The 27,523-nt window shown below is 44.5% G+C and overlaps 1 protein-coding gene and 2 long non-coding RNA genes across 4 annotated transcripts in view; 2 read left to right on the top strand and 1 right to left on the bottom strand.

Annotated features, from left to right (window-relative positions):
- Window positions 1-3,667: 3,667 nt before the first annotated feature.
- Window positions 3,668-5,503, top strand: LOC119962014. Its single transcript, XR_005459786.1, has 4 exons — window positions 3,668-3,761; window positions 4,044-4,203; window positions 4,601-4,679; window positions 4,775-5,503. It is a non-coding gene; the product is annotated as an uncharacterized LOC119962014 (long non-coding RNA).
- A 1,115-nt stretch (window positions 5,504-6,618) lies between these two features.
- Window positions 6,619-17,538, top strand: LOC119962013. The gene is made up of 3 exons (XR_005459785.1): window positions 6,619-6,872; window positions 15,952-16,100; window positions 16,204-17,538. It is a non-coding gene; the product is annotated as an uncharacterized LOC119962013 (long non-coding RNA).
- Window positions 8,374-27,523, bottom strand: part of LOC119962012 (dehydrogenase/reductase SDR family member 9-like) — a 48,031-nt gene continuing 28,881 nt past the window's right edge. For both annotated transcript variants that reach the window (XM_038789761.1, XM_038789762.1), the window contains exons 3-5: window positions 21,702-21,960; window positions 15,910-16,073; window positions 8,374-10,450 (exon numbers count right to left, since the gene is read on the bottom strand). In XM_038789761.1, coding sequence (XP_038645689.1) covers window positions 10,230-10,450; window positions 15,910-16,073; window positions 21,702-21,960 — 644 coding nt within the window. In that variant the 3' untranslated portion in view covers window positions 8,374-10,229. The remainder of the gene's footprint in view (window positions 10,451-15,909; window positions 16,074-21,701; window positions 21,961-27,523) is intronic.

The raw sequence follows: 27,523 nt of genomic DNA, 5'->3' as shown, positions 1-27,523 counted from the left end.
TACTTCATGCTCCTCAACTCTCAAGTGGCTCCTCGAGGCATGTCCAAGAGGATGATTAGTACACTGCATGTCCAACAAACCTTGATGCCTGAACAGTGTGCCTGAATTCTAAGAATGTCAGCACCATAGAGTCAGCTGCCAACAATCAAACACAAAATTAATCAAGAACCTATCTATCTCTGTCTTAAAGACACTCAGTGATTTGGCCTCCACAGCCTTCTGCGGCAAATAGTTCCACAGATTCACCACCCTCTGGCTGAAGAAATTCCTCCACATCTCTGTTTCAAAGGACTGTCCCTTTAGTCTGAGATTGTGCCCTCTGCTTCTAGTTTTTTTCTACAAGTGGAAACATCCTCTCCACGTCCACTCTAGCCAGGCCTCGCAGTTTCCTGTAAGTTTCAATAAGATTCCCCCTCATCCTTCTAAACTCCAACGAGTACCGACACAGTGTCCTCACCGTTCTTCATACGACAAGCTCTTCATTCCAGGGATCATTCTTGTGACCCTCCTATGGACCCTTTCCAAGGCAAACACATCCTTCCTTAGAAATGGGGCCCAAAACTGCTCACAATACTCCTCCCATGGAGACTGTCCTCACATTGCTGATGGCAGCCGAGTGGAGCAGATGCAGGAGACGGCAGCAAAGCCAACACAGGCAGGAAATGGCAACCCATGTGCAGGGGACCACCACGCACCTTGAAGACCCAGCCATCAAGCTGAGGAAGGACCCAGAAGAGCCCATTGGGCGGCTGGCTTTCCATCCTCAGCAGCTGCCTCCTGTTCATCTGTGGAACCCATATGGCTGGCAGAACTAGGGGACAATGTGGATGGTCAGTTTGGTGCACAGCAAGATGGCTGTCTTGCAGGCCGTGGAAATGCCGGTCCCTACCTGGGCATTCCCCAGTTCTGTGGGGGTCACCCCGGTCAGCTGTTCCCCATCACTCCCCCCAAGCTGGCCTTGGCAGGGTCCCCCTCCCCCCAGCCAGCCCTGCCAGTGTCAAGACCTGCACCCACAGTTGTGCCTCTCTGTGCCATACCTCCTCCCTCTCCCTCATTGGCCACAGTACCTGTTTCTTGATTTTTAAAAGCACACGTGGACATCGACGCCAGGAATTCCCCCTTGTGGAGGTGGAGAATCGCAGAGGCCCTGGAGAATACCGGGTCAGGCCCGCTAATGATATGCAAATGGTATTTACTCTGCATGTGGAGTGGAACGCATTGACACTGCTGTCGAGGCACCGGATAATTGCGATTTGGCATGAACCTGGCGTCTACCGCAATTTCACCAACAAAACTAATTCTCCGCCCAATCGTCTTTCCCAATTTCGGCATCGCCCTATGCAGAATCCCACCTGTGATTTGTTTCCTGTTACCCTGTTACCAACCTAAGTGCATGCTTCACCTCTAGACCTCATCCATTATTGTGGGTGCATGTCAATACGCTTGAGGGAGTGAGGGTTTTCATTTTGTTTATATTCTGTGTGCTGTCTGAATAAATACTTACCTTTTAATTTGATTTAAACTTGCCATAAAGTCTGTATTGTGTCTATTCTTCAAAGTTACAAACTCAAAAGGTTTCAAGCACTCGCTCGAAATATATATCTTGTTGCGAGCAACTAAGAGGTGAGGAAAAATGGAAAGGTTATCCTCCCACCTCTCCCCATCCATAACAAAGGGAATGGAGCTGAATCAATTGTGGGATAATCAGGAACACAAAGCAAACCAAATGTACTTAAAATGATTGAAATTTAAAAGATAGGTGTTAATTCTTTCAGGACATTGATTAGACAATCCAAAATTGCTTCTTCTATGTAAAAGTTGATTCATAATTAAAAATAAAGTAACTGTATGTTTTAAGAAAAACCAAGTGGAAGAAAGTAAAGATGTCAAAGGATGACTGACTCACTGTTACTAAGTACAACTGGAAGAAGAGGTGGGGGATTCTACAAAGGTCTCATCACTCCCCTTGGTCAGAATTTAGGGCTAAAGTTAAACAAAAGGGGCAGCACGGTGGCGCAGTGGGTTAGCCCTGCTGCCACACGGCACCGAGGTCCCAGGTTTGATCCCGGTCCTGGGTCACTGTCCCTGTGGAGTTTGCACATTCTCCCCATGTTTGCATGGATCTCGCCCCCACAACCCAAAGATGTGCAGGGTAGGTGGATTAGCCTCGATAAATTGCCCCTTAATTGGAAATAATTAATTGGATACTCTAAAAGAAACCCAATGGAACTGCGTTCTGTTCCTAGTACCACACCTCTCTCCATCCCCCACAGTCAGAATGCTTGTGCTCCACCCTCTTCAGGGAAATAATAAAAATGAACAAGTTATGTAGATTACATGTAATCATCATTTAGGATTGTGCAATATAAGTAACTTTAAAAATTAACCATATAATTTCCTTAAAAAAACCTTGAAAAATCACTTGTGTCAAGTGGTTCGATTTCAACCATCCAGAATCTGTGACGTTGCCAAACAGGGTAAGCAGCCAATCACATTGTGGTATTCTCACAGACAGCATGGCAGGATTCCTTCAATTTTAATTTAAAGTTTCAATTTAAAGATAGCAAAATAAAAGACCAGGGCATACACATGGCATTAAGATAGAAGCTAACGTATTATAAACACATTTTAATAAAAGTGAAGTATGAGCTTCTTAACAGAGAGATTTGACTTTTAATAAATATTTTTAGAAATCCTTCAGGACCAGTTAGACTTCTGAGCAGTAATTATGAACTTAATACACAATTATCAACTCATTGAACAAGGTATACTTTCTTTCAAGGATTTCTTTTTTTACAGCAAGACAAATAGCAAAGTGGAAGCTCACATCAGTTCAATGATTTCTAATTGATCGCAGTAGTGACAGAGACATTAACGTCACACGGATTTTTACATTTATCTGTGCATATGTAGGTAATAGGACTGCTGTTAGTTTCAGAGGAGCAATGACGACAAACGTTGACAGTTCCAACATCATTATTACCACTAAATCTGAGCAATGGTTCCTGAAGGAGAGTTTCATTTAGAACGAGTATATTGCAGATGGCCTCAAATCTGGAAATATTGTGAAGTGAACTGCAAAAGGACAAGTAGCAGATTAAATTTATTACAGATAAGTGTAAAGTGATACAGTTTTGTAGAAAGATTGAGGGGAGGCAATAAAAAAATAAAGGGTACAATTCTAAAGGACGCAGGAACAGAAGGACCTGGGTGTATAAGATTCCAAATCATGAAAAATGGCAGTGCAGGTTCAAAGAGAGGTTTAAAAATCATATTGGGAACCTAAATAAGAATAGGTTCAGCCACAACAGGAGTATTCAGTTCCGGACAACACACTTTAGGAATGATGTGAAGACATCAGAGAAGGTGCAAAAAAGATTCTAGGGATGAGCAACTTCAGCTCACAGAATCACAGAATAGTCCCAGCGCAATTGGCCCATCGTGTCTGTACTGTCTCTCCAAATGAGCATCATGACTTTGTGCCATTCCCCTGTCTTTTCCCTTACTCCTGCACATTGTTTCTATTTAAGTAATCATCTAATTCCCTCTTGAATTACAGAGAATTTGGAGAAGCCAGGGTTGTTCTCTTTGGAGAAGGCTGAGAGGATATTTGATAGAGGTGTTCACAATCATGAGGTGGAGATGCCGGCATTGGACTAGGCTCACACCAGAATCATGAGGGGTCTGGACAGAGAAAATAGGGAGAACCTATGGTGGATCCAATGGTGGAAAGATCAAGAACCAAAGGACATATATTTAAGGTGAATGGTAATTGAAGCAATGGTGACATGAGGAGAAACTTAATTATGCAGTGGCTGGTTAGGGGAGGGGGGGGAGGAGGGTCTTCTTTATTTTTCTATTTTTTCTATGGTTATTTAACTTAATATTGTGTTAATTTAATTTGTTGTTAATATGTTTTGTTGTTCATTGAGGTTGGACGAATGTTTATGACTGTTATTGTTATTGTTATTGTTGGTATTTTATTGCTGTTCGTTGTTATATAAATACAAAATTTTTCAATAAAAATTATTTTTTTTAAAAAGGATATGGAATACACTACCTGAGTGTGATGAAGGCAGCTTCAATCATGGTTTTCAAAAGAGAATTGGATCCTTAACTGAAGAGGGCCATTGTAAAAGGCAGGAAAATGGCACTATAGCTGAATTTCTCTTGCAGAGAACCAACATAGACACAACAAGCTGAGTAAGTTCCTTCTGTGCTGTACCCATAATTGGAAACAGGATGCCTCTTTATAGAAATACGCAAATACAGAGAAGAACAACATGGAAAAGTTAAAATACAGTTAGAAAGAGGCAACTTATTTAGAAATCAATAAATTGTTATGATCCTTAACATAGGTTTTTGGTAAGAATGGATAAGGGACCAATAACATGTAGTTGCAAGTAGACAAAGATTGAAATTCAACACACTAAGAGAATAAAGCAACTAGATTCCATGGGTTTTGATCAAACAAAAATAAAGTTTACTATATTAGTTCAGAAAGATAAAACAATGTACAATATCTGTGTTATACTCTAACATTCATGGTTACTATGAGGTACATGTGAATTAACAGGCAAATTGTTCTTGAACACACCAGAATGCACACTGAATGGCAAATGCAACCAAGACAGAGTCCATGGATTTCATTGCAACCTACCCATACATCAGTAAACAGGGTGAGTCAACCAATTTCACTGAAACTCTCAGAAAGGATACAAGTCTTTACATTCAAAGATGTTGCCTTAATAGTATCCCAATGTTGTCTCCCAAGCATCCATTCCACTGGATTCCTGAATTTGCATTCAAGTACCAACTTACAGCACAACTTGGACCAGATTGGATTTCATTTATTGCTGCATGGACCGAGGTAGAGTGAAAGTATTGTTCTGCGGAAGTTCCAGACAGATCATTCAATACATAGGACATACAATTCCCAACTTGGGTCAATGTCTGTGCGGTGTCTGCACGTTCTCCTGGTATCTGCGTGGGTTTCCTCCAGGTGATCCGGTTTCCTCCCACAAGTCCCGAAAGATATGCTTGCTGGGGGAATTGGACATTCTGAATTCAACCTCACTGTTTCTGAACAGGTGCGGGAATGTGGTGACTAGGGGATTTTCATAGTAACTTGATTGCCATGTTAATGTAAGCCTACTTGTGACATTAATAAAGTTTATTAAAAAATATACAATGTAAATACACAGACACAGACATCGGGTGAAGCATGGCGAGTGTAGTACTTCAGCAGAGAAGATGTGTGGAGAGATCAGTTCAGTCCATAAGAAGGCCACTCAGGAGTCTGGTAACAGCGGGGAAGAAGCTGTTTTTGAACCTATTGGTTCGTGTCCTCAGATTTCAATATCTGCTGCCCAATGGAAGAGGTTGCAAGAGAGAATAATCCAGTGGAAGAAGTCTTTGATTATGCTGCTCACTTTCCCAAGGCAGCGGGAGGTATAGACAGACTCAATGGAAGGGAGGCAATTTCACGGGACTGGGCTGTGTTCACGACTCTCTGTAGTTTCTTACTTTCTTGGGCCGAGTAGTTGCCATTCCAAGCTGTGATGCAGCCAGATGGGATGCTTTCTGTGGTGCATCTATGAAAATTGATGAGTCAATGTGGACATGCAGAATTATTTAGTTTCCTGAGGAAGTATAGACGCTGTTGTACTTTCCTGGTTGTAGCATCGATGTGGGTAGACCAGGACAGATTGTTGGTGATGTGCACACCTAGGAATTTGAAGCTGTTAACCATCTCCACCTCGGCACCATTGATGCAGGCAGGGATGTATATGATACTTCATTTCCTGAAGCCAATGACCAGCTCCTTACGTTTTCTAACTTTGAGGGATAGATTGTTATAGAATTTACAGTGCAGAAGGAGGCCATTCGGCCCATCGAGTCTGTACCAGCTCTTGGAAAGAGCATCCTACCCAAGGTCAACACCTCCACCTTATCCCCATAACCCAGTAACCCCACCCAACACTAAGGGCAATTTTGGATACTAAGGGCAATTTATCATGGCCAATCCACCTAATCTGCACATCTTTGGACTGTGGGAGGAAACCGGAGCACCCAGAGGAAACCCACGCACACACGGGGAGGATGTGCAGACTCCGCACAGACAGTGACCCAAGCCGGAATTGAACCTGGGACCCTGGATCTGTGAAGGAATTGTGCTATCCACACTGCTACCGTGCTGCCCCGATTGTTGTCATTACACCACTCCACTAGGTTCTCTATCTCCCTCCTGCACTCTGACTCATCATTGATTGGGATCTGACCCACCATGGTCGTGTCATCAGCAAATATGTAGATGGAGTTGGAGCCAGATTTTGCCACAGTCATGTGCGTGTATAGGGAGAATAGTAGGCGACTAAGTCTCAGCTCTTCAGTCATGGTGAGCAGAATACTATTACTCCAAAAGGTTACCTTCTCCTCAATGGCCCACAAAATGGAGTCACCAATCTTTTGATGCCACCTTGGATCTGCAGGCCTACACCTGAGCCCTCCTGGATCACCAGGGATTCTCCTGTTCCCTCCAATTGACTGGGCTTCTCTTCACTTAATGTCTGCTAATTTCATCCATCTTCCTTTAGGGCCTAGGAAATGTCTCTGTGGCCTGTTTCGGACTTCCATTTGGGACCACCTTGTCCCCTCTCTGCATTCCCTCTTTACCTGCGACTTTTGCCTCCAATAGTAGTCTGCTCACAGTCACCTAACTGGCTTTCACACTGTTTTCTCTTTAGCGCAGGCCTATGGCACCGATCCTCACTCCAAGGAACTTTACCAAAACTGAGCATGGGCGGTCTACAGTTGGTCTGCAGAAGTGCAGAAACTGCAAGGTCTATTGGGACTTGGCTCTCAATGAGAAGGTAAATCTGGCTAACAACTAGTACATATGATGTACTCACTAAAGGATTATAAACCTTTTGGTTTACTTGTACATTCTGGTAGAACCAGTTGAGTGTGCGTTGTTGGAAATCATTACAGGAGAGGGGAAAGCAGCATGATAAATCTCTTAACTTTTCCATTGATGTTGTAGGATTGAATCTCTCTACTCATGGTAGGTGAAAAGGTGGGGCGAAATTCTCCGCAACGGCCGACGCTGGCGTGAAACCCGGAGTGTTTCACGATGGCGTTGGAGGCCGCTCCTCACCCCCTATTCTCCTCCCCCCCTGGGGGGCTAGGAGCGGCGTTGCGGGAAACTCGGCCGCCGGGCCTTGACGCTAGCGTCAAGGCGGCGCACCGAGAATGACGCGGCCGGCGGCGCCTAAGTGATGTCAGCCGCGCATGCGCAGGTTGGCCGGCGCCAACCCCCACATGCGCGGTTGCCATCTTCCCCTCCGCTGCCCCGCATGACATGGCGGCTTGATCTTGCGGGGCGGCAGAGGGGAAAGAGTGCGTCTCTTAGAGATGCCGGTCCGACAATCGGTGGGCACCGATCGCGGGCCAGTCCCCTCCAGAGCACGCCCGTGGTGCTCAATCCCCTCTCCGCATCCCACAGGCCCCACACTTAACTGTCGCATGCTGTTCACGCCGGCAGCGACCAGTGTGGTTGCCGCCGGCGTGAACAGGTCGGGAACGTCAGGCCGCTCGGCCAATCCGGGCCAGAGAATCCCCGGTCGCCGTGAAAAACGGCGGCCCCCGATTCTCCGAGCGGCGTGTCGCAAAACGCGACACACCAGTTTGGGGGGGGGGGAGAATCGCAGGGGGTGCTAGAGCGGCCCTCCCGCAATTCTCCCACCCGGCCTGGGGAGCGGAGAATCGCGCCCGTGATGCTGTACTCCCATCTTTTGTTGCATAAGCAAGGCCTGAAAGCCCTTTATTTTCATAAAGTGTCATTGCATGAGGTTAGGTGTGGATCAAATCAGATATCCAGTCAAAACCTTTGTACTCTGCACCAACATTGCATCAAAACTATGGAACTCAGAAAGCAGCCCTTCAGTGAATCAGCATGAATGTTTGCATTTCCCAATAGCTGAACTAGATAATCATTTTAATTCAACTTATGCCAAACATCTTGAGGTTTGCAGTTGCGTTGCTGGTTCTGCAATGAATTGGGTTAACCCCAATTAATTGAGACTGAGCACATCTATTTCCACTCAGAATCTTTTCAATTGCTGGAGTGGGAAATTTCAATTTTACTGTTCAGGCTAGAGTTTAACAAAAATCCATGATTTCAAGAAGACAGGCTATTAAAGCTCGAAAACACGTTCTTCCCACAGATACAACAGTAACCTAATGGCACAAATGACCCTGGTAGCGTGTGTATGATTGTTGCTTTTGAATCAATAGTAGATTCAACATTTGGCTTCTCCAAGGAAAAACTATCACATGGCTGGTAGCATTCCTACCTCAAAAACAAGCGTTAGGTGGTGCTACATTTTTAATAAGAAATAATTATTGGGTATAATTTGGTTATATTTTTCATTTAACATATCACAAGATTCCACACAAAATCGCAAGAAAATGTTGCATTGTAAATGGAAGTACAAAATCAAACACTCATTTTAAGGACAGTCAGAACTAAGGTTGTTTACTTAATTTTACACATACATTAAGGATTCCAAAATGTTTGCATTTGTAATTTTTAAGTCCAACTGATTCTTGAAGTTCATTAATCAGCTCAGAATTGAGCGAATCATTATTTTAAGAAAATGGATATATTGAATTGTTGAATCAAATATAAATATTATACCACATTAAGAATGAAAAGCAACATATAGGATATTGGTGACCCATTTAAGAGCACTGACAACTTTTATAACAGTGCACATATTTTTAAAAATGCCTGAGTTGTTTTACCAAGCAGCACGGTCGACATTGAGCAACAGAGGAAGGAAATGTAGGAGAGAGGCTGTAGATGTAGTCAAGGAAAATATTTCAGAAGGTTCTTGAAAACAGGGAGGGAGGTGGGAAGACAAAATAGTTGTCTGTAGAAAAGACCACAGGGTAGGATATAGTGCCTGAGAGATTGGCCCCTAATGCTACAGCAGGGTTATATTAATTTTATGTCAGAGGGCAGAAGCTTTGAAAAAATGTGAATGTCGACACCAGATCACTCACATAGTGTGGAGTGATGCCATTGAGAAATTCTATGAGAAAAAGGTTCTGGGATCCAATGAGTCAACAAGGATAGATTTTCATCTTACTGTCATTATGGATTTTGAGAAATGAAAATCAATTGGTTTTTATAATGGCTGATTGATCCCAGGTATAAGTTGAATTCTGCTCAGTAGAGTTTAGCAGGTACGTGAATGATGGGTATGAAAAACTAAGGCAGAAAGGGGATCTTATTGAAGAGCTCTAGGTTAAGCAAAGCGAATAAGATAGAGAAACCTGTGAGGAAACTATTGAAGCAGTTCTCACCAGATGAGGGTGAGAATGACGATTACATCAATGTTGAGGTAAGAGATATTAAAATCAGCGGGCATTTCTCCCAGGGGTTGACAAAAGCAATATTATTAGTGGACTGGATGCGAGTGAACTTAAGAGTTGAACAGAATAATGTGGCTGTTGAAAGGATGTTCATGAGATACAGCCAGATGCAGAAGACAAGGATGACTTTGGTTTGAACAATTTCAACTGGCATTAAATTGGTGAAAGTTTAATTCTAGCACCTGATGTTTACATAACCATCAAAACCATACGCTTGCTCCACCAATGTTACCCAGGATACAGCATATTGAAATTAAATCTTTGTGCAGTAGCAGCTAGCAGCTCTGGCCGAGCTGCAGGAGTCACTAACTGGGAAAAATGAGAATATTTCTATGTTAAATTGGAAATGAGAAAGAAATGGTTGATATCTGTCATCAGTACAAGTTGGAAATTTACATATGCTTCAATTTTTACTTCCATCCTTTCAACCATTCCTCTAATACTAGCTCTCAACTTTTATTAAAGAACCAATCTTCCTGCATTTCGGAAATGGCTCGGGAATCTGGGTAGAGTATTCTGATCCACCTCTTCATTACAGAATGCAAATGTAAGCTATCCAGTACTCTTATTAACATGGAGATGTACTTCATTTTTCCCTGCAACACACTCCTGACGGAGTCTTACATGGAGTCCAAATGTATGACAGCTCTGGCAAAAACGCCACTTCTTCTGTCGCAGCAAGATGTTGGCAAATGTGTGAAGTTAGTTCTGCTTTTAGAAAATATATTTTCCTGCTAGTCTCGGGGCTTCCATTAAAGTAATCTTCACGCAGAAGGTGGAGTGAGAGTCCTTTATACAGCATTTGAATCTATTACTATATCCTGTTCCAAGAGGTAGTCTGCTACAAATGTTGGCAAATAAGCCATGGGGATCCACAATAGCTTTGCGTCAAGGCCTGCAGTATACCGAGTCCGAGGATACTTGGCTGTCAGAGCGTGTTCCATACACCACACCACCTGGGAAAGATCTGTACTTGACAACTTTTTCATTAATTTCTCTTGCCTGGTGTCTGCTGTGGATGGTTCAAGAGAAATGTTAGAGAAGTAGACAGTAATAAATTACAAATAAAAAGTAGTTGCAAATGCTGGGAAATATGAAGTAAAAATAGAAAATGTGAAAACCTCCTATGGACTTACCAACAACCAAAATGAGAAAGCCAAGTCGGCAGCAGAGGGACAAGACCCTTGCGAGAACTGTGTTCGGTCAGAACTACACAAACCGACAATGTCAGCAGGCTCTAATATACAATAATTTAACTGTCTGTTGCATGAGCTGGAATGTCTGCCTTAAGCTGCAGTAGTGTGTTTAAGTTGGAGTTTGGTGACTGAGGGAATTTAAGGGCTAATTTCTATCTAAAGTCTAGTCTTTAATTTAGTAATTCATGAAACATTGCTGATGGGTTGGAAGAAGGCAAGTGGCAGTCTTAGTAAGTAAGATCTGGAAGCCATGCAGGTTGAGCCCTTGAGCATTTTCGAGGCTAAGATTGATAGGCTTTTGCCTTCTGGGGGCAGAGATAACCAGACCTGAGAGAGACTCCCTGAACTGCGGAAGTGAGCTGAGTTTGAAAAAGAAATCCAGGAGTGCCGTCACAGAAAAACAGTAGGTTCCTTGGTTAGTGAAAAGCTGCTGCTAGGAATTGTGTTTAAATAGCTTCAACTAGGAAAAACATATCATATCATAGAATCATAGGGCGTGATTCTCCGGATAAATTTCCAAATGTGGCAGCGAGCGAAAATTGCCACGAGTTTCCAGGCTCTCGGCTCAGTGAGGCCGGCAATATTCAATGTTAATTGGTCCACTCAAGAAGGCCTCACGGGCTTCCTGCCCTGAATGCCGGCTCGCCAGCTGATTCGCCGGCACCGCGTTCGCCAGCTCCCTGCTAACAATGTCGAGCAGCACATAAGCTGCACTTGCTCAGCCAAGCCCAGCCAGCTTGCAACAATGGCACCCAGGAGACCAGCCTTGAGATTTGGGGATGCTGACCTGGGGAGGCACCTGGACGTGGTGGAGGCCAGGAGGGATGTCCTGTTTCTCCAAGGATCCTGGAGGGTGAGCACAAGGGAGCCAGTACTGCCTGGGATAAGGTGGCGCTCCTCCAACCCCTCCCCCATGTCCCAACCTCATTACTAAGCATCACTGAATGCACTCGGTTGGGGGGGGAGATTAGATAGGGGTGGGAAGAGGATGGGGTTAGGGCCTGGGTGTTTGGGGGGCAGCACTATCAGAAATGGGTATTATACAGCACATTAAACAACACTTTTCACAACCATTATAATGCCTCTGTCACTTTCTTCCGCAATGCGGGCTGACCCCAGGACCGTTTGCTGAAGGGGGGAACAAGGACAAGAACAGAAGACAGAAAGGGGATAAAGAAAAGTGCTAGGCAGAGAAATAAAGAACCAGAATCAAACAGGGCATCAGTGAAAAATTGTGGGAACAGAATAAGTAATGTTAAAAAGACAGCCTTAAGGATTTGTGACTTCGCAAATGGATCATTTGCAATAAAGCAGATGAATTAATCACGCAAATAGATATAAACATGTATGATGTAGTCAGAATTATGGAGATATAAGAACATAAGAACATAAGAACTAGGAGCAGGAGTAGGCCATCTGGCCCCTCGGGCCTGCTCCGCCATTCAATTAGATCATGGCTGATCTTTTGTGGACTCAGCTCCACTTTCCGGCCCGAACACCATAACCCTTAATCCCTTTATTCTTCAAAAAACTATCTATCTTTATCTTAAAAACATCTAATGAAGGAGCCTCAACTGCTTCACTGGGCAAGGAATTCCATAGATTCACAACCCTTTGGGTGAAGAAGTTCCTCCTAAACTCAGTCCTAAATCTACTTCCCCTTATTTTGAGGCTATGTCCCCTAGTTCTGCTGTCACCCACCAGTGGAAACAACCTGCCCGCATCTATCCTATCTATTCCCTTCATAATTCTAAATGTTTCTATAAGATCCCCCCTCATCCTTCTAAATTCCAACGAGTACAGTCCCAGTCTACTCAACCTCTCCTCATAATCCAACCCCTTCAGCTCTGCGATTAACCTAGTGAATCTCCTCTGCACACCCTCCAGCGCCAGTACGTCCTTTCTCAAGTAAGGAGACCAAAACTGAACACAATACTCCAGGTGTGGCCGCACTAACACCTTATACAATTGCAACATAACCTCCCTAGTCTTAAACTCCATCCCTCTAGCAATGAAGGACAAAATTCCATTTGCCTTCTTAATCACCTGTTGCACTTGTAAACCAACCTTCTGTGACTCATGCACTAGCACACCCAAGTCTCTCTGAACAGCGGCATGCTTTAATATTTTATCGTTTAAATAATAATCCCGTTTGCTGTTATTCCTACCAAAATGGATAACCTCACATTTGTCAACATTGTATTCCATCTGCCAGACCCTAGCCCATTCACTTAACCTATCCAAATCCCTCTGCAGACTTCCAGTATCCTCTGCACTTTTCGCTTTACCACTCATCTTAGTGTCATCTGCAAACTTGGACACATTGCCCTTGGTCCCCAACTCCAAATCATCTATATATGATTGAAAGGTGAGCAGGGAATTGAACTGAACAGCCAAGGGTATACAGTATTTAGGAAGGACAGACAACAAGGAAAAGGCGGTAGAGTTGCCATAAACAGGAAATTAGAGATGCATGCAATAAAGGAACATCTGTAATTATGGTTGACTTTCATCTGCATATAGATTGGGCAAATAAAGTTAGTAACAATACTGTAGAGAAGGAATTCCTGGAATGTATATGGGATAGTTTTCTGGATCAATATGCTGAGGAACCAACTAGAGAACAGGCCATGCTAGACTGGGTATTGTGTAATGAGAAAGAAATAATTGGCAATCTAGTTGTGTGTGGTCCCTTGGGGATGAGCGACCATAATATGGTAAATTCTTCACCAAGATGGAGAGTGATGCAGTTGATTCTAAGATTGGGGTCCTATATCTTAATACAGGGAACTACGATAGTATGAGGCAGGAGTTGGCTATGATGGACTGGCAAACATTACTTAAAGGGATGAAGGTAGATAGGCAATGGGAAACATTCAAAGAACGCATGGGAGAATTCCAACAATTGTTAATTCCTGTCCATCACAAAAGTAAAACATAAAAGGTGACCAAAATAAGATTTACATGAGAAATTAGAGATAGTATTCGATCCAAGAAAATGGCATGCAAATTGGCCAGAAAACAATAGACCTGAGGATTGTGAGCTGTTTAGAATTCGGCAAAGGAGGTGCAAGAGATTGATTAAGAGGGGGAAAATAGAGTATGAGAGTAAGTTTGCAGGGAACATAAAAACTGACTGTAAAAGTTTCTATTGGTATGTGAAGAGAAAAAGATTGATGAAGACAATTGTAAGTCCCTACAGTCAGAAAGAGGGGAATTTATAATGGGGAACAAACAAATGGCTGACCAACTAAATGCTTACTTGGGTTCTGGCTTCACAAAACATAGAACATAGAACATTACAGCGCAGTACAGGCCCTTCGGCCCACGATGTTGCACCGTCCTGTGAAACCCTTCTAAAGTCCCTCTACACTATTCCCTTATCGTCCATATGCCTATCCAATGACCATTTGAATGAGTTTAGTGTTGGTGAGTCCACTACTATTGCAGGCAGGGCATTCCACGCCCTTACTACTCGATGAGTAAAGAACCTACCTCTGACATCTGTCCTATATCTGTCTCCCCTCAATTTAAAGCTCTCTTTAAAAGAGGTCACAAATAGCACACCAGAAATGTTGGGGGACATAGGACCTGGATGTCTTTGTATACCAGTCACTGAAGGTAAACATGCAGGTGCAGCAGGCAGTATAGAAGGCAAATCATATGTTGGCCTTCATAGCGAAAGGATTGGAGTACAGGAGCAGGGATGTCTTGCTGCTATTAAACAAGGCCTTGGTGAGACCACACCTGGAATAGTGTGAGCATTTTGGTCTCCTTATCAGAGGAAGGATGCTCTTGTTATAGAAGGAGTGCAGCAATGGTTTACCTTACTGATTCCTGGAATGGCAGGATTAGCATATGAGGAGAGATTGAGTTGGTTAGGATTATATTTGTTGGAGCTCAGAAGGATGAGGGGGCACTTCATAGAAACCTGGATAGTCAAAGGCTATATCCAAGGATGGAAGTGTCAATTACAAGGGGGGGCAGGTTTAAGATGAGAGAGGGAAAGTTTAAGGTAGATGTACAGGGTATGTTTTTCACACAGAGTGGTGGGTGGCTGGAACGCGTTGCCAGAGGATGTGGTGGAAGCAGGCACATTAGAAACATTTAAGAAGCATCTGGATGGGTACATGAATTGTGAGGAAATAGAGGGATATGGACTGAGTAAGGGCAGAAGGATTTTTTAAAGTTACAACATCATGATCAGCACAGACTTGGAGGGTCTGCTCCTGAGTTGGACTTTTCTTTGTCCTTTGTTCTTAATTTCAACAGGACGAGAGGGGAGATGCAGGAAGGATATTCTCGATGATGCGGGAGTCCAGGACTCCCTTACTTAATTTTAAGTAATGACCAATGCCTGGATAACAAATCATGTTCTAAGTGACAGACAGTTGTTTGAATAAATCAGAAAACCTCAGCTGAGAATTAGAACCAATGAAAGTAAATAAGGGGCTAAACCATAGATAAAGATACCCTTAAGAATGTAATCTGTATGACTGATTAGGAGAAGAATTTTAGCCTGCCAAGTTCTTGCAGCATTCATGAAAATTACTTTTTAAAAAGCCTTTTGTTGAAATGACTTCTATTTTGTAGCTTTTTCTGAAATTACTATTATTTTGAAGCCTTTTCTTTCACTCTTCAGTATCTCAAGGACTTTTCCATGTACTCTCAAAAGTTTTTCGATTTAATTTTGTGCCTGTGTATTAAGTGAATTCTAGTCAAAATAAAGAGTGTTTTGTGCACTTCTTCGACCGGAGTGAGTGCCTTATACTGAGAAAGAGATAAGAGGATTTTTCAGTTTCTTTGAGCTCAGGAAATGCTGTAATTATATATGCCGTGAGATACTTATGACATGATTACACCACGCTGTACTGCAACCTATGATAACATTTTATGTTTATCATTTAAGTGCAAAGTCAGACTGAAACTGCAGTGATCAAACTTTTTTTAACAGTTACAACAATCTCTGCAGCTTTTCTTAGTAATGCACTGAATTAATTAATTCTGGCTTTATGTTTATAAAGTGTGGTCATAGGCATTTCAGACAAATGGGCAATTGCTTAGTTTTCTGGCACTTACCAAGATACTTAAATTACTCTTCCCAAACATTGTGCACACTCCTTTATTCACAATTTTAACATAAGTATTCAATTATTTATTTTAAATGGGATATTACTAAAACAAGAATTGCAAAGGTTTTGTATGCTAGTATTCACAGTGTAAGTATTAAGGCTGAAAGTTCCTCAGAAAGTGAAAAGTGTTGTACATTTCTTACATTGTTTTAAATAATCTTCTCCATATTGTTTTTTCACATCAGACGGGAGGTGTTTCCAGAGCTCTTGCTTTTCATGACGTTGCAAGCCACAATCAGTCAATTTGGTTACAAAGACGCCGGGTTCAATACAAGAAACCTTTATTCCAAAGTGCTTCATATCACGCCTAAGTAAAGATCATATTTGCACACAGGTGAGAAGAGAAACAACTAGTTGGTTATGTGGTAGAACTGTCCCAACGTAGAAAATATATTTAGCTGCAATTCTCTGGCTATTGTGATTCCATTTCCCTGCAGGCAGCCCACCCCTGCTCGCGAGTTTCCAGTTGGTGTAGGGTGGCTTCATTGGAAAATCCCATTGACAAGCGGAGGGAAGAGAGAATCCTGTCACCAGTGAAAGGAACGCCGCTGAGAAAAACATGGCTGGGGGACCGGAGAATCCCACCTATTTTTTGTCCAGTTCTAGTGAAATAACTGTTCCTCAATTGATGTTTGAACAAAGATGGGAATTTGACCCGCCATCAAAGATAGCACAAAGAATAATGAGTTAAGTAATTATGTGGTATCACATCTGCTGCTCTTGTTGATCCCAAGTCAGGTGGAACTACCAACATACAAGTTAGGAGCAGGAAAAGGCCACAGCGCCCTTTGAGCCTTCAATCAAATCATGGCTGATGTGATTGTAATCTCAACCCCACGTTCCTGTCTTCCCCCAAAATCTTTCACTTCCTTGATCATGGATCCCGGACTGATTCAAAAATATTCAAGACTCTACTTGCTTTCACCACATTTTGACAAAGAGAATTCCAAACTCAGGACTCTCTGAGAGAACATTTTCCTTATCTCTGTCTTAAATGAGGGACCTTATATTTTTAAACAGTGACCCCGAGTTTAACATGTCCCCACAAGAGAAAACATCTTTTCCATATCCACCCTGCCAAGATCCCTCAGGATCATAAAGGTGTCAATCAAGTCACATCTTACTCATCTAAACTCCAGTAAATACAAGCCTAACCTGCACAACCTTTTCTCATAAGACAAATAGCCCATTCCAGGTATTAATCCAGTAAATCTCCTCTGAACTGCTTCCAACACATTTATATTGTTCCTTAAGCAATGAGACCAATATTGTCCACAGAACTCAAGGTTTAATGTCCTGTACAACTGAAGCATAACCTCCCTACTTTTGCAATCAATTCCCCTCACAATAAATAACAACAATTTGCTTTCCTAATTACTTGTTCTATCTGCATACTACCCTTTTACAATTCATGCACTCGGACACCCAGATCCTTCTGAATCTCAAATCTCTGCAACTTCTCACTATTTAGATAACAAGTTTATTTTTTATTCTTCCTACCAAAATGTAGCATTTCACCTTTCCTTCATTTGCCAGATCTTTGCCCATTCACTTCTCCTATCTATGTCTCTTTGTAGCCTCTGTTTGCCCTCTTCAGAATGTATTTCCTCCAATCTTTGTGTTGTCAGCAAATTTCATAACCATGCATTCATCCAGGCCATTTGTATAAATTCTAAAGCGTTGAGACACCAGCACTGATCCCTCACCACACATCCTGCTGACCATAAAAAAAACCATTTATGCCAACTCACTGTATCCTGTTAGCTAGTCAATCTTCTCCCCATGCCAATGTTACCCCTGCACCATAAGCTTTTATTTTCTACAATAACCTTTGATGTGGCACCTTTTCCAATGCCTTCTGGAATTATCAAATGCCTTCTGGAAATATTAAATGCCTTCTGGAAATATTCAAGTGCAGACCATCCCAACAGTGCAGATCCCACTTTCTCAATACTGGCACTGGCCAGTTGGAACAGCCTAAGCCTGAACCGTGTTGGGGCTGGTGTCTTTACATGACTAGGGAAGTGGAGAGGTTTTTAAATTAAATAGAGGGGGCAAGGGATGAAGTCTGGGAAGGTGTGATAAACTGAAGGGTAGAGACAAGGCAAGAGAGAAAGGAAGTAATATGGGAAATGATAAACTACTCGTGACAGGAATGGACAGAGAATACAAATCTAAGAGCAAATCAACAATAATAAAAGGACAAAACTAAACACTGTGGGTCTAAGTGTACAAAGCATTTGAAACAAAAGAGATGCATTAGTAGCACAACAAAAAATTAATAAGTGTGATCTGATTGCCATTACAGAGACATGGTTACAGGATGACACAGATTAGGACCTGAATATTGAAGGGTATGTGACATTTAGGAAAGATAGGATGTTAGGCAAAGGTGGAGGGTCGCCAATGTTAATTAATAATGGTATTAGCATATCAGAAAGGGATGACCTAAGTTCAGGAAACCAGGATGATGAAGCGGCTTGGGGTGAGATGTGAAATGGTAAAGGCAAAAATTCACTTGTAGGAGTGGTGTACAGGCCTCTGAATTGTAACTGCATGGTAGAACAGAACATAAAAGATGAGATAATGGGAGCTTATCATAAAGGCGCAGCAATAATCATGGGGGATGGAAAAATTATATTGGCAAAGGTAATGTAGATGAGGAGTTCATAGATTATTTTAGAGATAACTTCTTAGAACAACACATTCTGGAGCCAAACAAACAGCTGGCTATACTAGCCCTGGTATCGTGCAATAAGGTAGGATGAATTGATAATCACATAGTGAAGGCACCCGGACGTAACAGTAATTATAATGTGATTGAATTTTACATTCAGTTTGAGGGAGAGAAGAGTGCATCGAAGACTAGAATTTTAAACTGTATGGAGTCTGCACGTCCTCCCCGTGTCTGCGTGGGTTTCCTCTGGGTGCTCCGGTTTCCTCCCACAAGTCCTGAAAGACGTTCTCTTAGGTAATTTAGATAATCTGAATTCTTCCTCTGTGGACACGAACAGGCGCCGGAGTGTGGCGAGTAGGAGCTTTTCCCAGTAACTTCATTGCAGTGTCAATGTAAGCCTACTTGTGACACCAATAAAGATTATTATTATAATAAATATTTTTACTAATCTAACTTAAATTAGAACAATTATGAGGGCATAAAAGCAGAGTTAGCTACAATGAACTGGCAAATGAGATTAATAGATCAATAGAGATATAGTGGCCGACATTTAATGGGATACTTCAGAATACATAGGATTGATACATTAGAATCAGAGAGTCATAGAATCTCTGCAATGCAGAAGGAGGCTATTCGCCCATTGAGTCTGAATCGACCCTTGGAAAGAGCACCCTCCCAAGGCCCACATCCCGAACCTATCCCCGGAACTCAGTAACCACACCTAACCCTTTGGACACCAAGGGGCAATATAGCATGGCAAATCCACCTAACCTGCACATCTTTTGACTGTGGGAGGAAACCGGAGCACCCGGAGGAAACCCACACAGATATGGGGAGAAAGTGTAAACTCCACACAGACAGGCACCCATGGCCAGATTTGAACCCGGGTCCCTGGTGCTATGAGCCAGCAGTGCTAACCACTGTACGACCGTGTCGCCCATTCCAATGAGGAAGAAAAGCTGCAAGGGTAGGACCACCATCCATGGCTGACTAAAAAGTCAACGACAGTATCAAACTGAAAGAGCATTTAATTGTGCAAAGGTGGGTGGTCGATCAGAAGATTACATAAAATACAAAGAACAGTAAAGAATGTCAAAAAGATTAATAAGGAGGGAAAAATTAGAACATGATTCATTCTAACCACTTACTTAGTTACAGATAAAGGGCTAATGGGATATTTTTTGATTGCTATAGATTCCCTGGAGGGTAGATAATTTATGAGGGGTCGCATTTTGTCCTGGCTAAGCAGGTCATGTGAAATCTTAGTTGGATACAGATGATGTAATTAATAGGAGGAGCCAAGTCTGTCTGTAGGTTTAAAGTTTGCCATGGGATTTGAGTCTGACAAGACAGAAGGATTTTGAGTTGAATAGTAGTTTTGCCAAATGCTGCTAGGTTGAGCAGAAGTGTACTGGTTATGCTCCTGAAAGGAGCTCTCTCTCCAGAGGCTTCTACAAAACTAAGCAAGTAACCTGCGTTTGTTAACTTTGTTTATAAGTGGCATTTGTACTGAATTGGGTTGCTTAATTAGCGTTAGTCGCAGGTATAGATCGTAAGTTTACGTTTTTCCTTGTGTTTAAGAACTGTTTAACTGATAATTGTCAAGCTATTTTCTTTGATATTAATTGGCTAATTCTATGTTTAAATAAAAGTTTGTTTTAACATAAAAGATACCTATTGGTCAGAGTCATCAATCCTGGGATGAAGCATCCTTTCTCACAGTTTAATAAATTTTTTAAAAATGTTTGGATTTCTTGACCAGTATCCTAACGAATGGAAGAATCAAATTTACAACCATAACTTGCAAACAAATGTCTAAGTACTGATATCAACATGTTCCCCTAGGTCATGTGTCATCTACACTAAATCACGGAAAATAAATTAATTCCATAGCACTGAGAGACTTGCATATTATGCAAGTGGAGGCAGTGACATAATGGTATTGCCACTGGACTAGTAATCCAGAAGCCCAGAATCAAATCCCGCCACTGCAGCTGGTGAAATTTTAATTCAATAAATATCTGAAATTAAAAGTCTAATGACGACCATGAAACCATTGGCAATTGTTGTAAAAACCCATCTGGTTCACTAAGGTCCTTCTGGGAAGGAAATCTGCCATCCATACCTGGTCTGATTTACATGTGACTCCAGATCCACAGCAATGTTTTTAATTGCGCCCTCATGGGCAATTAGGGATGGGCAATAAATGATAGTCCAGCCAGCGACGCTCAAGTTAAAAAAAAATAAAGCAAGTAGCTCACCTACAAATCCTATGAATATTCATACGCACAGTTCATGCACCATCATTTTATGTTCAAATAGCACTTCTGCCTAAGAATGCTTAAAGGTAGTGAAATTGCTGCTGTCTATGTGATAACAAATTACTTGCTGCAATAGGGGAAATGTCTAATCTTTGAGGGTATTAGGTAGAATGAAATATCTTTCAGTCACTGCTTTTCACAATGTCAAAATTTCCAAATCTGTTTTAGTAATATTAGTTGATGATGAAATATTGCCAAATGTGAGGAGAAATCCCTGGCTCTTCTTCAGTACTGCCATCAGATCTTTTAAGTACACCCAAGGGAAGACAGAACATTGCCATTTTGTCTCTTCCAAAACATGGTATCTCTAACAAGTAGCACTCCCTCACTCAGTAGCATACTGAAGTGTTCGCCTAAATCACATATACAAGTCTCCAGAGTGGAACTTTATACCCACAACCTTCAGGCACAAGAAGCAAAGTACTACCACAGAGCCAAATGTATAAAATAGCATATAAAATCAACTCTTCACATACACTTTGCAGGTTTTACATGGACCGGAATACCCTGATAGTAAACATGCTACCTACAAAGTGCTTTAAATCCTCAATGTTCCACCAGGGGCACCATTGCACAGCTAGAGCAAAAAGTCAAACCAGTGTGTGGTGGCAACTTGAGGAAGATCTAGCCTCACCAAAATGGAGAAGGCTCCTTCGGAAGGGCACCAAGCACATAGGTAATGTTGAGGCTATGGAGGGAGCACACAATCTTCAAACAGCTCATCTGGCCAACACTTAAAGCACCACCTGCCCCACATCTCGCAGGGTCTGCAGAGCGCACATTGGACTTATCAGCCATTCCAGAACCTATCAAACGGGAGTGGAAGCATCCTTAATCCCGAGAGCTCCCTAAGAAGAAGAGTATACATCTACTTAATGTTTGTTGTTTTCATGCAACACTATTGTTTAAATGCCCTAGAAATGCATGATGTCCTCACCTTAAACTATCATTGAAAGCTTCCATTCCAAATTTTGATGGGAAGTATCCTCCACCAGTCAGAGCTAATCGTCCAAGCACACTGCTTACATTCACTATTCTTCCTCTGGCCTTTTTAATCAGCGGTAGCAATTTTAATGTCATTTCAATTGGTCCTAATAAATTCACTTCTATAGGTCTTCTGAAATGTTCAATTTGTAACCAGTCCGTGGGACAGAGTATTCCTGGTATTCCAGCATTGTTTATCAAACCCCATAGACCTGTAGGAACAAATTAAGACAATTATATGTAAACAGCAATAATTTGCATTGATAGAATAACTTAAACATTTGCCGAGGTAATTTTTTTAAACAATTATTTCGGGGTGCAGCCATGACTTGCAAGAGCAGCATTTATTGCCCACGCCTAATTGCCCTTTAACTGAGTGGCTTTCTGGGCATTTCAGAGGGCAGTTAATAGTCAACCCATATTCCTGTGGGTTGGGAGTCACATGTAGGCCGGACCAGGTAAGGACAACAGTTTTCCTTTCCAAAAAGGAGATCAACTTTTACACCAATCAACGATAATTGTCATGGTCACCATTATTGAGAATAGCTTTCAACTCCAGGTTTTATTAATTCAATTTAAATTCCACCAGCTGCCTTGGTGGGATTTGAATCCATGTTCCGACAGCATTATCCTGGGCCTGTGGATTACTAGCTCAGTGGCATTCCCACTACGCCAACATTTCCCCATAATTGTTACATGGTAAACAGAATCATTAAGGAACGTTAATATTTCTAGCTTAATTTACAGTTAATGCCATGAATAACATTTACTATGTGCATAATTAAACATTTTCTTTATTATTTGACAGAATATTGATATCAGCTGACCTGGCTATTTATAAGACCCTAAAAAAGATACCAGCATCTCCTGCACGTTCTGGAGGAGATGGCTCTCAGCATTATGGGCTCACCTACAACAAAGCCCGTGACATCCATCATCACTGATGGTACTTCTCAACTTGCCAACTCCCAGCACACCTTCCTCCTGCTCTTTGGCAAAATGGGCAAACCACGAAGGTGTAGTTATGGGCCGTTTGCTTCCCACTTCAGCCACAGCAGTTCACGGAGGAACCGAGAGAACAACAGCAGAGTGAGGTCTTGCCATTTGTTGGCACATTCACAGCCACTAGTTCAGATACTGATACAGCACATACCTTGAAGACTAGTGTAAAGTGGACAATCTTCCAATGAATACTTTGGGTGCCAGCACAGGTGCCCTTCTCATGAGGCTGTGCTGTGCAGCCACTCTAGGAGCAACTGGTTGATGCAATATCCATTACGACGAGATGAGAGTAGAGTAATCGAGGCTTTATTAAGCAGAGATGTGTAGCCTCCTGCAGCTGCTGCTGAAATGGCTGCAGCTCGGTGAGCACACACATTTATACTCCGCCTACTGGGCAAGGCCAGCAGGCAGGGATCTACCCCCGTACCTGTAGTACAGGAGCCTTACCGTATTGCACCTGGTATGTGATATATACAACAGTGGTGACTAACATATTCATCCCCTGATAAAAAAAGAGTCCAGCGGGGGTGGTGGAAAACTATTTACATGCATTTTAAGGTAAACATTTTGGGGAAAGTTCACAAATTCAGCCGATCAGGTGCCTTGATCCTCCGTTGTGAGCAACGTAGTCCCGGTGGCGATGCAGGCGTCGGCTCGGCCGCCGGTGACTCCGGGAGCATGTAGGCCTCATCTTCATCCCCGGGTGGGACCAAGGGGAGGACAGATCATCCTGGAGCGGGGGCTGTGGTGAGGTGCGCTGGGGGGGAGGAAGGATGGCGCCGGGGCAGAGCGGGGGGGGGGGGGGGGGGAATGGGGACCCAGCTGGTGCCAGGTTCCCTGAGGGAGACTGTGTCCTGGAGGCTGTCGGGTATTGCGGGTTTGCATGGAGTAGCTGTACCCTCTTGACCATCGGGTCCGCTTTGTGGAGCCGCATGTGCTTGCGGAGGAGAACGGGTCCTGGAGCTGCCAGCCACATTCGGAGTGTAACCCCGGAGGTGCACTTCCTGGGGAAGGCAAGGAGACGTTTATGGGGGGGTTGCATCAGTCGCAGTGCAAAGTAGCAATCAGATGGAGTGAAGGGTGTCGGGGAGGACCTCCTGCGAGCGGGAGACTGGGAGATTTTTGGACCGTACGGCCAGCTGGACGGCCTTCCAGGCCGTCCCATTCTCCCGCTCCACCTGCCATGACCTCCTCAATGGAATAGGGCAGATTGCGGGCCTTTATGAAGTGAAAGAACCGGGTGACCCCTGGGTGACAGAGAGCATCGTGTAGGGTCCGGAGTCGGTCCACTTGTGCGCTGGCACATGTACCTCAGGATAGGGCATCGGGGGGCTCGTTGAGCTTACTGGGGCAATACAAAATCTCGTAATTGTAGGTGGGGAGCTCGATCCTCCACCTCAAGATTTTATCATTTTTGATCTTGCCCCGCTGTGTGTTATTGAACATGAAGGCAACCGACCATTGGTCAGCGAGGAGAGTGAATCTCCTGCCGGCCAGGTAATGCCTCCAATGCCGCACAGCTTCTACGATGGCTTGGGCCTCCTTCTCAACGGAGGAGTGCCGAATTTCGGAGGCATGGAGGGTGCGTGAAAAGAATGCCACGGGCCTGCCTGCCTGGTTGAGGGTGGCGGCCAGAGCGACGTCTGATGCATCTGATGGAAGGGGAGCGTCTCGTCAACCGCGTGCATCGCGGCCTTGGCGACGTCGGCCTTGATAAAGTTGAAGGCCTGGTGAGCCTCGGCCGTCAGGTGGAAAACGTTGAAGTGAATGAGTGGGCGGGCCTTGTCCGCATAGTTAGGGACCCACTGGGCATAGTATGAGAAGAACCCCAGGCATCGTTTCAGGGCCTTGGGGCAGTGGGGGAGGGGGCGTTCCATGAGCGGGTGCATGCGATCGGGGTCGGGCCTTAGAACTCCATTTTGTACCACATAGCCGAGGATGGCTAAGCGATTGGTGCTGAACACGCACTTCTCCTTGTTGTACGTTAGGTTGAGGAGTTTGGCGGTGGGGAGGAATTTGGAAAGGTTAACGTCGTGGTCCTGCTGGTCGTGGCCGCAGATGGTGACGTTATCCAGATACGGGAAGGTGGCCCGCAGACCGTACCGGTCAACCATTCGGTCCATCTCCCATTGGAAGACCGAGATCCCATTAGTGACGCTGAAGGGAGCACAAAGGAAGCGGTAAAGGCGGCCGTCCACTTCAATCGCAGTGTACGGGCGGTCCGCCTTGCGAATGGGGAGCTGGTGGTAGGCAGATTTCAGGTCCACTGTCGAGAAGATCCGGTATTGTGCAATCTGATTGACCATATCCGATATGCGAGGGAGGGGGTACGCGTCGAGCTGCGTATACCTATTGATGGTCTGACTGTAGTCAACGACCATCCTGTTTTTCTCCCCAGTTTTCACAACTATCACTTGGGCTCTTCTGGGGCTGTTGCTGGCCTCGATGATACCTTCCCGCAGCAGCAGCTGGACCTCAGACCTGATGAAGGTCCTGTCCTGGGCACTGTACCGTCTGCTCCTGGTGGCGACGGGTTTGCAATCCGGAGTGAGGTTTGCAAACAGAGACGGAGGGTTGACCTTAAGGGTCATGAGACCACATACAATAAGGGGTGGTAGGGGCCCACCGAATTTCAGTGAGACTTTGGAGGTTGCACTGGAAGTCCAGGCTGAGTAGCAAGGCAGCGCAGAGGTTGGGGAGGACGTAGAGCCGGAAGTCACTGAACTCGATACCCTGGATGGTATCAGATTGCACAGTACCGGATCTTCTCGATAGGGGCAGCACGGTAGCATGGTGGTTAGCATAAATGCTTCACAGCTCCAGGGTCCCAGGTTCTGTTCCCGGCTGGGTCACTGTCTGTGCAGAGTCTGCACGTCCTCCCCGTGTGTGCGTGGGTTTCCTCCGGGTGCTCCGGTTTCCTCCCACAGTCCAAAGATGTGCGGGTTTGGTGGATTGGCCATGCTAAATTGCCCGTAGTGTCCTAAAAAGTAAGGTTAAAGGGGGGGGGGGGGTTGTTGGGTTACAGGTATAGGGTGGATACGTGGGTTTGAGTAGGGTGATCATTGCTCGGCACAACATCGAGGGCCGAAGGGCCTGTTCTGTGCTGTACTGTTCTATGTTCTATGTTCTATGGTGAGAGTAGCGGTGCAGTACCCCCAGATCTCCATGGAGTGGGATCCGGAGGCCAGGGAGATTTGTTGTGTGATAGGGTGTACTGCAAGGGAGCAGTGCCTTACCGTATCGGGGTGGATGAAGCTCTCTGTGCTCCTGGAATCAAGAGGGCATGATGTCTTGTGCCCATCGACCTTTACCGTCGTCGACGCGGTTGCGAGGTTGTGCGGCCAGGACTGGTCAATCGTGATGGAGGCAAGCTGCAGCTGGTGTTGGAAGGCCCCTGGCTGGTCGGCGGCAGTTGCAGGCGATGAGTGGCTCGATGAGGTGCCCGACGAGCAGGGGTCCTGAGGCAGGGAAGATGGCGGCGCCCATGGCAGGCGGCGTTAAAGATGGCGGTGCCCACGGGCTACATGAGGCCTGATGGGGGGAAGGTGGTGGCGCCCACTGGCCGCACGTTTTCTGAGGCATGAAAGATGGCAGCGCCCATGGGCCGAACGTGGGGGTTGTAGGAACAATGGGCCTGGCAACAGCAGCGAAATGTCCTTTCTTCCCGCAGGCCTTCCAGAGTGTGCTCCGCGCCGGGCAGTGCTGCTTTGTCTGTCTGCAGAAGTAGCACTTGTGTCCCCCGGGGTTGGCTGGCTGCCGCGCGGTGCAGGCTTGGGGTTGGCTAGGGGCGGTCGCTGGTGGGGTCCACGATGGGGTGTTCGCTGGTGGGGTCCGTGATGTCCAGGAGGGGGGGCGCCGTGCTGTCGGGGGCATACGCTTGTACAATACGGGAGGCAACTGTTAGTGAGATTGCGAGTTTCTTGGTCTCCGCGAGGTTGAGGGTAGCCCCTTCTAAGAGGCATTGGCCGATGTACGCCGACCCTATGCCCATACCGAAAGTGTCCCTGATTAGGAGTTCGGAATGTTCACCGGCCGAAACGGCCTGGCAATCGCAGTCCCTCACCAGGGCGTGCAGAAATCTTCCACAGACCCACCGGGGAGTTGATGCTGCATGGACAGGAGGTGCCTGGCATAGAGTTTGTTGGTCTGCTGGGTGTAGCTCTCTTTAGCAGTGCCATGGCCTGAGCGTAGGTCAGTGCGTCCCGGATGAGGGGAAAGATATCAGAGCTCAGCCGTGTATACAGGATCTGGAGTTTCTGTGCCTCTGTGGGTGGTTCTGTCACAGATCTAATGTATGCTTCGAAGCAAGCTGGCCAATGGGCGAAGGCCGACTTGGCATTGTCTGCTTGAGGGTGCAGCTGCAGGCAATCTGGCTTGATGCGGAGGTCCACCGTTGTAAAATCTCTGCTGAATAAATTGATGCACTATCAATTACGACAAGACGAGAGTAGAGTGTAATCGAGCCTGTATTAAGCAGAGATGTGTAGCCTCCTGCAGCTGCTGCAGAAATGGTTACAGCTCGGTGAGCACACACATTTATATTCCGCCTATTGGGCGGAGCCAGCAGGCAGGGATCTACGCCCGTACCTGTAGTACAGGAGCCTTATCGTATTACATCTCGTATGTGATATATACAACAGTGGTGACTACCACACTGTCCCAGGCATCCGCTGGAGGTGGTACAGCAGAGATGAATTTTGCACCTATGGGTTTCTCCTCATAATCCTCCAATGAATCCATTTAAAAATAAATTGTAACATTTTTTATTTTTCA

Source organism: Scyliorhinus canicula, chromosome 2 (assembly GCF_902713615.1).
Source record: "Scyliorhinus canicula chromosome 2, sScyCan1.1, whole genome shotgun sequence".
In the NCBI taxonomy this organism is placed as follows: Eukaryota; Metazoa; Chordata; class Chondrichthyes; order Carcharhiniformes; family Scyliorhinidae; genus Scyliorhinus; species Scyliorhinus canicula.
The sequence above is the reverse complement of the archived record's forward strand: the minus strand, read 5'-3'. Positions and strand labels throughout refer to the sequence as shown.